Source organism: Benincasa hispida, chromosome 3 (assembly GCF_027475165.1).
Source record: "Benincasa hispida cultivar pf3 chromosome 3, pf3_genome.v1.1, whole genome shotgun sequence".
In the NCBI taxonomy this organism is placed as follows: domain Eukaryota; kingdom Viridiplantae; phylum Streptophyta; class Magnoliopsida; order Cucurbitales; family Cucurbitaceae; genus Benincasa; species Benincasa hispida.
The window spans coordinates 25,160,151-25,171,382 of NC_143480.1; the positions used below are offsets into that span (position 1 = coordinate 25,160,151).

Here is an 11,232-nt window from a genome sequence, read left to right on the forward strand (position 1 = left end):
CGTTTGGATATTTATTTATGCCAATAGGTTTCATTAGCTGAGATATTATAATACTTCGTACTTTTCATTCAAACTTATGTCTATGGAGAGTGTGGAGAAGAGTACTCCACTTGAACATAGCTCAACTGACCTAAAATATATACTATTGATCAAGAAATTAGAAGTTCAAATCTTCACCCCATATATGGTTGAACTAAAAAAATTGAGAAGTTAATGTCCTTTTTTAAAAAAATAAAAATAAAAATCATCAAACCATTAAAAAGAGGTCTATGCACCCGAACCAATACAATAACTGGGATAGTGAAGACTAAGACTATCAGACATATTTAAGTCAAAAGCCAGCAAGAAAAGTTTTGTTCTTAAGATTCACACACAGTTACGATAAACATAATTAGCAAGGTGATGAACTATAAGGTTACAATACCAAGCGTCAAATGAAAAAGAAAATCAACCTCAATAAGAATGCTTAGTTTAAAAAATCGATCTCCTAACTAACGAGGATAATTAGATAATTAGTATATGTTAGTTAATATCTAGTTTAATCATTACTTGAAAATCATTAGTATTTTAGAATTAATTAATTAATTATCTCATTTCCTTGCAAGGCTATAAATAGCCACTTTAGGATTGTAATAAGAAGTTTTTTTAATATCACTTCGAATATAGAATGTTGATTCTTGGATAACTCTCTCTCAACCTTAGGGATGCATTTCTCTGGTTTGGTCATGGATTTGACCTAATATTTTCCCCCGCTACATTGGGGCATCAACCTGAATGTGATAATGTCCTTTTCCATCACTCATCATTCAATAATTTGACCACATTGAGGCATCAGCCTGAATGTGATGATATCCTTTTCCATATATATGGAAGCAACTCTTAATCAAACTACCAAACTGTAGTTTCAAAGTCGTTTTTCTTTACACTATTATTTCTGGTATGTTGGAATTTATTCATTCCAGTCAAGCGTGGTTTTCAATCATTTGGTTTTTACCGTAATTCTCATAAATTGTTTTGGCAAGTAGACAGCTAAACTTGCTCAAAGATCTTCTATTGGTTCTTCAATGTTTCACACAAGTATAATGATTGGTAAATACACCCAAGATCCTTGTCCTTCTATTCAAACATAAAATGGTTTCCATCAAAATCTCATCTTCTTCAACACAAGACTCCCATTTAAACATAGAATGGCTTCCACTAGCCTATAGGTAATGCTATATTTTGGACTGTTTGCAGTTCTGGGTCTGATGGTTGATGTGAACTTCCGCTGAGCAGTGGATGCTATTATAACCAGATGAAGGTTGAAAGAAACAAAATTAATATACCTTTAGGTAGGCACCACGACTTCCACCAAAACAAAATTAATATACCTTTAGGTAGCACCACGACTTCCACCATAATCCCATTTCAATTATTGCTTCCCATGAAACCATAGTCAAATGAAACAACTCCTTAAATTGACAAAGGTTCCTTGATAGTTGTCATCATCAATTAAATAAGAATGTACTGCCGCTTGCTTCTGAAAAATATGATGTTTCTACGTGACCATGCCAGTAGCATTGCATATAGGTTAATGAAGGAACATAAAAATGAAGCAGTGAACAAACTAAATATTCATTAATATCGGAAATGTATTATACAGAGAACATCTAATTCTGCAATGTAACTAGTTGTACAAAGTCATCAGTCACCTACCTCATACCGCCCACCATTTATTGGATGCGCACTTGATTTCATCGTTATATTGATGTGCATCTCCCCTCTGTCCCTCTCTGCATTTATGTAGACGTACTAAGCTGTATAATTTATCGCTTGTAAAAGACTAAATCACGGCTACAGTTAGATTTGATAGCATCCTCCAACTTCTCAACACAATCGAAATCAACCTTGAATGTCACCATCGTAATACCATCTTTACCACTGTCATAATCCTGTTTAATGTCCTCAACTTGAAAAGATTGTAACTGCAACCACCAACAACGGTTTCAGATTTACAATAATCTCCATTTAAAAATTGTCTGGAAAAACGCATGAGTGCATAAGAAAACTGTATAACCATGTATTGCTGGAGCCGAAAGATCATCACTCTGTGGTATATAAGTGATGATTTGAATTATACTAACATGTTTCCACCCAAAACCAAAAGTAAATGCAACATTGACGATGACATAAGAATTAGTTAGGGGAAAAGACAAAGTAGAAACGAATGCAAAATCAGTGCCCATGGTACAAACCCATGATATGGGCATACAAGATGACTCTCAATCACATAGATAAATTTACCTGGTGGTACAAGACCCCTAAAAGATCGAATGGTACCTCCACACCCATTGGAACCTAAAACATGTAACCCAGTTTATCAAAAACAACATTTCATATTAAAATCAATTTAAAATGGTTTAATAGTTAATTTGCTTCATTAAACTTCTGTGTAACACTAGCAGCACAAGGTGACGACTGACAGAACACATTAAGGGAAAGAAGAAGCACCTTAGATTTCACAACACAAGTTTGGGCACTCTTCAGGCATTCAGAAGCTACTCCTCCATAAGCCCTGACTAGTCCCCCAGTGCCAAGTTTGATACCTCCAAAATGCCTAAATTTTGGTAGAGGGAAAAGATATCATATGAAGTTAGCTATAGCACATGGCAAGCATACACATTCATATCAACCAGCAGTATCAACAAGAGGATTCCAATTCACTGATTTGCAAGTATTTTGCCCAAGGAAATTTCATACAGATAGATCCTGAACAATATATTTCAACCGAGTACTTATCATTTGCAGAGAGAATACCTGATCACAACCACCATGACTCTGTCAATACCTGAAGAAACAATTGCAGAATGAATTGGTTTACCAGCTGTACCAGATGGCTCGCCATCATCATTAGACCTGTATTGATCTCCAACCTGAAAAGACGCAGAACAAGTACTAAATAAAGGAATTCAGAACAGTGGAATAAATGTATTATGTACCCTTCCAACATCTCTTCAAGGGAATCCTCTTGACCAAAAAACTTCCTGAAAAACTGGAACATTGCATTTTGAAGTAATAACACAACTAACCATCAAATAATTGACCGACAAATTAAGGGTATGTTTGGATTAACTTTTCAAGTATTTAATTTTGAAAATAAGTCATTTGGTAAAAAATTGACGTATTTGGCAACCACTCAAAATAGCTTTTGAAACCCTTTCAAAATTCATTTTAAACCTTTTTTATCAAGAGGGTTAAAATAAAAATGATGTTTTTGGTTTTTTTCTCTAATCAATCCAAATGGATCCTAAATCTCTGGACTCTAGTTTTGCCAGCTTTAAAATACGAGGGAATGACAGAAAAGAAATTGATATTACAATCGCAGCAGCAAATTTTCAAATTTACCAAGATAAACATAGTGTAGAAATGTGAAATAGAAACCAACCACAGCATCTTCCTCATTATATTTAAAAACCATATTCGTATATTATTTTTTGTAAAAATATAAAAGAGACGGCAGATTTAGAATTGCATTATTTTATCATATCATTTAGCACAATTCTTTTACATTACACTTTCGACAGATCACGTGATGAGCATAATATGAGACCACTGTGAAGGATGACGAACAACCCCATAATATATATTCTTCAAGAACTTTAACAACCTACAAGAGATAAAGACTAAGCACCTGATACGCCCAGCAATTGTGAGTAGCTCGCGGATCCCGCACCTGTGTTTCAGGACAGCAATGGCTATCAGATGAGTGGATTCTAAATTCTCCACTATATTATAAATGAAAAGAGCGATGCTAATGTCATACTACAATTAACAATTACGAATTTCACAAGAGCATAGATAACTTTACCAATTGAATCAAAATCATCTATGATATAAAATTGCGATATAATTTACAACTTCAAACAAAACGCCATATGGAGTCCAAGAGAACAAAAGAGGATCAATTTCAGGTAACTCACTCCATGAGAACCAGATATGAAGGAATAAAAAATCTGGAAAAGCATAGAACACCTGGGAGAGAAAAGAGAAGGCAGATTGCTCATTAGAGACAGGACCAGCAATTGCGATGAACTTGCTCTTCTTGATTTCTCTTTCAAATCTTACAATCTCTTTAATCGTCGTGTATGCGCCTGAATCTCCGCTACTGCTACTGGCTGTTGCAACCATATCTTTCTTCTCTCGAGGAACCGCGCCCAGTGAGGAAGATAATCGAGTATTGAATTTCTTCTCTCGAGTATTGATAATCGCGCCCAGTTTCTTGAAGTGACGAAGATTTGGCGCTGCTGCAATTGCAATTGCCACAGGCATTTGTTGGAGCCTCCGATTCTCTTTGGACAAGACGAGGGCGGTTCTCGTTTCAAAAAGTTGATTATTACCAACGTCGTTTCAATGAAAATGAAACAAAAAAAAAATATATGTTTTTTTTGGGAGATTTTCAAAAATAGAAAAATAAGGAAAATTATTTATATAAAATAGTAAAATTTTAATCTTCTTTAATAGAGATTAATAAAAATTTATCGATATTTATGAGAGACAAAAATAGATAGAAGTAGACGATGTCGATGTATCATCTATCAATGTTATTTTTATTATGATTAATAAAAATCTATCAATGTTTTTATAAATAGTTTGACATTTTTTTATATGTGAAAATTTTTCTTTCTATTTTTATTTTTTTTGGTAAACTACAAATTTAGTTCTATTGTTAGGAAGATAGAATTTAGATATTATATTTTATAATTAAAATCTAGTCTTTATCATTTTTTTTAAAAAAGGATCTATATAGTTTGATAAAAATTTTATAAATAGTCTATAGCATTGGATTATTTCTCATAAATAGTCTCTACTATCAAAGTTATTTATAAAGATTTTATCAAACATAGAAATTATTTATAAGGTTTTATCGAATCATAATGATTAAATTTTAACTTTTAAAAGCATAGAACCAAATTTATAATATAAAGTTTTTTTTTCTCCTCATGCAAGAAATTGTTAAATGAGTTGTATATAATAAGGAGGAGGAGGTAGGATGGATAGTTGGTCAGATCTAATATGGATCATACATAGACGATAGTTGGAGTGAGCGGCTCTCTTAGGGGGCGTTTGGATAATTATTGTTTGTGAAGTTAAATTATCTGTGTTGGGGGGATTTTCAAAAATAAAAAAATAAGAGAAATTATTTACATAAACTAACAAAATTTTAATCGTCTTTGATAGAAATCTCTCACTGATATATGCTGATAGAAGTCTATCAGTATCTTAAAATTTTTTTTTTTTGCTATTTCTGTAAATAGTTTGACATTTTTTCTATCTGTAAAAATTTCTCTATACAGAATTGAGGTGAGTTTGGTAATTATTATCTATGTTTAGAGTATTGAGTTTGAATTGAATAAGAAAGTATGTGTTTGGAGTGTAGAATTGAGTTGAAATATCTAGTGCGGGTTTTTTTAAGTGAAATTGGTTATGTCTTTTTTTTTTTCTTTTATTGTGGATTTTAATTTTCAATTATATACCTATTTTCCTAACTTTTTTAAAACAGAAACAAAAAAAAAATCTATTTTTTTTCATTCTTAAAATATAACAGATTCTCTACAAAATATTTATATACTAAACACAAAATTTTCAATTCAATTTTTAAACATTCAATTACATAACATATTTCTTCTTCATTTCTAAACACCAAACATATTCCAAATAAATTATAACTAAACACAAGTACTTAGCACTCAAACATGGATGCTTCTTAAAAATTGGACAACATTTTTTCTCTTTTCAAAAAATGTAACATATTTAATTTTAATCACACAATTTGAACACTTAATTGTGAAACAATGATATTTTTCCACCAAAATACATGTCATATTAGAATAAAAAGAACATTTTTTCTTCTATTTAACAATTACTTTTTAACCTTCAATTACTTATAAATTCATATTATATATATATATTGGGTTGTATGTCCTAAAACTTGCAATTTGTAAAATGAAACATATTTTATTTGCAATAAAGATGTTATTGAGATTTTGTTCAATAAAACTATTATTGAATATGTAAATTGCACTAAATCCAATAAACTAAGATTCATGGTTATTACATGAGTACTTGGACTTTATGTGGAGACATAAGAATGGATAAAGTTCGAGTAGATAGCCAAAACGGTCTATAATATATGGATAAGGCTAGGTCTTGTTCTGAAAACACTATTGGATGCAGCCCACTTTGTATTTAGTACAAACGATGTAATCCTGAATCGTTCATGTGGAGACATGTGAGTGGGAGCATCCTATGCAAAGAGTTTGTATAAGACTAGACCAAGAAATAAGTCACTCTTACTTTATAACACTGTTTACTATTTAAGACTGGCTATTTCAAAGCGATAACCTAGGTAACTCGACCTTAATCTAGAGAAAACTAAGAACTCCTGTTTATTCGGGATTATCCTTAGATTTATATGGGTGAGGGTTGGCTCAACAGCACCGACTCAATAAGCCCCCCATTTCAAGGGTAAAATGGGGTAGATAACTAGGTGTTGGGATTGGTGTCCTAATTCTCCCGGAGTCTCATAGTTTGTAAACATTGTACACATTGTTATTAATAATATAAGAGTTATTTTATTTGCATTTACTCATATCTAATAATCAAAGATCTGTGGTTATTGTATATAAACTTAAGCATGTATATGAGATATACGAGTGGATCATGTCTTAAGTAATAACCTAAAAGGTCTGTAGTATAAGGATAAAGGAGAGATACCTTATCCTGGTGACACTATGGATACAGCCCGCTTTGTAGAGGTTTACAAGTATTGTGAACTACTACAGATGGTCTGATCCTAACCATTCATGTGGAAACATGTGAGCAGAGGTATTCTATACAAAGAGTTTGTATAAGACCGGACCATGAGATGATTCGTCTCTTTATATAATGTCGTTGATAATTAAGACTTACATCTCACTAAAATGACCATAGGTGACATGACCTCAATCCTGAGTGTTTTGAGAACTCCTGCCTATGAGGGCTGTCCTTTGATTAGTATGGGTAAGAGTGGCCATATTGCCAACTTAACAAGTCTACCTTTTTGAGGATTTGTCTGATTGGGGAGCTGGGAACTCAGTTACACAAGACGGAATTCACTCCTTCCCCGAAGCAAGAGTAAGTAGATAGATCTCCCTTGAGGGCTGATTTCGGGTCTTGAACATAGTGGCCACATCCTCTCTTCCAAGAGAGAACCCAGTCATAGTAGAACTATGACTTATTGTTCATTAGGAGAATCAGTGGTACTTAAGGAGTTAGATGTAACTACAGGGGCAAAATGATAAATTGGTCCAGCTGGACTTATGAGCGATCTGTGAAGGGTTATCGCATTGTTGATTGGTTATATGGACACAGAAATAAATCTGTAGTGAGAAGAGTGCAGCTGTCGATCTTTAGTGGAGTGCTCGACAGTTAACGGATGGTAGATCTTGTGACTAAAGAGTTTAGTCAGCTATTCACGTACCGTTGGAGCTTCAAGATACAGGTCCATAAGGTCCCCTTGGTAGCTTAATGGGTTCAAGTTGAGAATCAGTTATTGGGGTTAGTTTGAAGTGTTTAAATTAACAAGAGGAAATTTAATTATATATGATATAATTGGTGTGATGTATGAAATAAATTATTTGGAGGAATTAATGTAAATATGATTTACATTAAGTACCATACAATAGAAAAAGAACTATGGTTTGCATGTTTCATGAGATGAAAAATTAAAACTATAGGTTATAAATATAGTATGATAAGTTGGTTATCATATTTATTTATAATATATTAATTATATGATAATTAATCTCTAATAACCGATTGAGTGGGAGATTATTGGTGGCTTTATGGTAACCGTGACATAAAAAGAAAATTTGTATTCCTAAATTTAGAGAGTTACTTAATTCGGAAATAACTCACGGAGACAAGCTATCAAATGAAAGAGTTTCACTAAGCGATAGCTATGCAGAGACTAAATGATCGCTTGCCTTTGACTATACGATAGTCATTCAGCTGATCGTAGCTACAAGATCGAGTGGCTAAGTCTATACGATAGGCTGTCGTTTACTAAATGCTCGAGCACTTCATCTATATGATATACAATATCTTATCTCCCACTTTCTCGATCGTCTACACGATCGTAGACCTCCAGTCTCTTCCTCAAGCCAAGATCATACAAAGCCCACAACTCCTGGATTCTGATGGCAGGAAATTGGAAGTCAATTTTACTCGACAACCAAAATCCCGTGGACGCGTTATGCGATGCTTGTTCCTAAGATATGCGTTGATAGTCATGTGTCAATGGTCATGCATTTGACTGATAATGCATTAATGAATGTATGTGATAACCATGCGTTCTGCCACAAGTTTTCTTGCGCTAGAACCAAGTATAATTCCATCGCAAGTTTCTCGGGTAATCCGAGATCGAACACAGGGACTTGTAACTATATGTTTGCGGTCATGTGCATGCGTCAGTTTAAATAAAAGAATGGAGGGGACGTTGCTAAGTTAATCCTACTCCTACTCCTATCTAACAGACGACGCAATGAGAATATGCATGAGAGGAGAGATATGAAAACACTTGACATGAAATAAATGTATGGAAAAATAGATAAAATGTGGAGATGTTTTCATTGAAATACTTAAGAATGACTGCAAGGGCAACCTTAGTCAGCGTCAGACTATGCGGTCATGTTACAACCATACACGGCAAGTCATTTCCCAATGCAAATGCGATGCTCCTAAGTCTAAGACGCATGTGTTGAATGCAAAGTATCCATAAGCTTATTCCTAAGTCTCTACTCTTATCCTATGCGATGATGCAAAATGCATGAAAGTAAGGTGACAGCATACAATCGTATCCTCTCTCTAGGATGCATGTGATGAATTAATAACAAATAGTGCTCATTCCTAAGCGCCTATCTCTCTTATTATGCATTCTAATCTGACTCTCCCGAGCCTAGATTCTGACCTGACCTTTCCAAGCCTAGATCCTGTCCTTAGACTACCCTTCCAAGTATCCCTAATGGACGAATGAAGCATACATAATACAAGACAATCGCATAAACTTCGCTGACCTAAGATTGTTATTATCCCTAGTGAACAATGTATACCTTGCTTAATGCATCCAACCACTTACCCTCTCGGGTAGTTGATTGTTGCTGACTTCACTCATAGATGAGCAATGCGTTAGCCTATAGATAAGCGTTGCAACAGTTTCACACTAAGCAAATAAGATTACTCACATACTCGTGCAACGTACATCTCTCGGTGGGTTGCTTCATGCTTCATATTCCTAATCCACATGACTAAGTATGCAATACCCAAGCACTCCCACTAAGTGTTGCAATGAAAGTAAAGATGCTAAGCAAGAAGATGGAGATAAAGTCGAAGGAATAGAGAAATGCATTGAAAACACATTGTATTAATTTATTAATTCAAAATGTCATACAATACACTTTAGGAAAAGAAAAGAAAAAGAAATGACCGGCTGGAAGCAAACTTTGCTTCCAGCAGATGTGCGTCAAGGCTGTCGGTGGTGCCATGGATGGGTGGAGGAGCCGACTCTCTCAAGATCTAGCTCCGATCGTCACTCGGAATGGATAAAGAAGGTGAACAACTCTCAGCCATCTTCTCACGCAGTTTGTTTGGATCATGGGAAAAATCCCCGGTTCACAAGGATCATCCCCCGGATGACTTAGAATTTTGCTCATCGGCTTCTATTTATATAGTTTGGATCGCCGACAGCATTAATTGGACTGCTCTTGAGTCTGACGTTCGGCGTGTTAGTCCTTTTTGAACCTCTACCACCAACGGTGCAGTAGGTGAAATGTCAGCATCAGATTTGGATTTTCTCGAGGTAGATGCGTTGATACGTTCATTCCACCTACCTTGCGTTGATCCCATTAGAATGCGTTGTCGCGTAGCTGCAATCATTCAATGGCCGCATTCGCTTAACACCGCAACTCTACATGATGACTGCAATCGCTTGACGAACGCAACTCCCATGCGATGGACGCATACGGCTGATTTCCACAATATACATGCGTTGATCGATGTGTTTGCCTTTGCAATGGAGTGTTTCTCCACATGCGGTCGTCTATGCGGTGGCCCGATTTCCGCGTTTGCATTCATTTCCTGCATTAGCTACAAAAATAGAATATTGAACGTATAATTAACGCAAAATAATGGGTTAGCTGAGATTCGATATGCTGATCGATGCAAACTCTTTTTCACGTGAATTCCTAACATGATTAATGCATATTTTGCCTAACAACCTTCATAATTCTAAGTAAAAGGCCTAAGATGACATGCATTTCTGCATGTCATCACACCCCCAAACTTAAAATCATGTTTGTCCTTAAGCATGCGTTATACTCAAGAAATTCTAACTCTCCTTCATGCTTTCTTTTGCGATGACATGCTTCTTATAATATAATTTACACACACTTTTGACTATCACCGCAATACTCTCCTCCACTTTGTCTGCTTCTTCAAAAAGATCTTGTCTAAGTTTAGATCCGGCAAGCCTTTGTTAAAAAATTTTTATTCATTCACTGCAAATTTGTGTTTAGCTTTTGAGAATACATTCATTCATAAATACTTCAAAACTTTGCGATGACTTATTCAAATACGGCGTTGAACCTGGTTACGCCCTTCGTTTTGGCTTACCCCCACGTGTGTCATGCGAGCATCCAACTTCGATTGTGTTCCATATTCAACTCAACTTTTGTCTCGTTTGTTTTGGCTTGCGCCGGACAGAGGAGTTGTCTCGTTTGTTTTGACTACAACTTCGATTACGCCGGACTGAGATCTAGCTCCGATCGAAGGCTCCGGTCGTCATTCGAAATGGATGAAGGAGGTGAAGAACTCTCAGCCATTTTCTCACGTAGTTTGTCTGGATCGTAGGGAAAATCCCCGGTTCACAAGGTTGGTCCCTTGAATGACTTGAAATTTTGCTCATCGGCTTCTATTTATAGAGTTTAGATCACTGACAGCATTAATTAGACTGCTCTGAGTCTGACGTTCGGCGCGTTAGTCCTTTATGAACCTCTGCCACCAACAGCGCGGTAGGTGAAATGTCAGCATCAGCTTTGGATTTTCTCGAGGTAGATGCGTTGATGCATTCATTCCACCTACCTTATGTTGATCCCATTAGAATGCGTTGTTGCGTAGCCGTAATCATTAAATGGCCACATTCCCTTAACACCGCAACTC

General features: G+C 35.3%; 1 protein-coding gene across 1 annotated transcript; it reads right to left on the bottom strand.

Annotated features, from left to right (window-relative positions):
• Window positions 1–1,590: 1,590 nt before the first annotated feature.
• On the bottom strand, window positions 1,591–4,391 carry LOC120072827 (ribosomal protein S5 domain protein). The gene is made up of 6 exons (XM_039025338.2): window positions 4,012–4,391; window positions 3,671–3,712; window positions 2,797–2,912; window positions 2,491–2,596; window positions 2,284–2,337; window positions 1,591–1,964 (listed from the first exon to the last, which is right to left on the bottom strand). Exons 1-6 carry the CDS (start codon window positions 4,306–4,308, stop codon window positions 1,806–1,808), a joined length of 774 nt encoding a protein of 257 aa, XP_038881266.1. The 5' UTR covers window positions 4,309–4,391; the 3' UTR covers window positions 1,591–1,805.
• Between the last annotated feature and the right edge of the window lie 6,841 nt (window positions 4,392–11,232).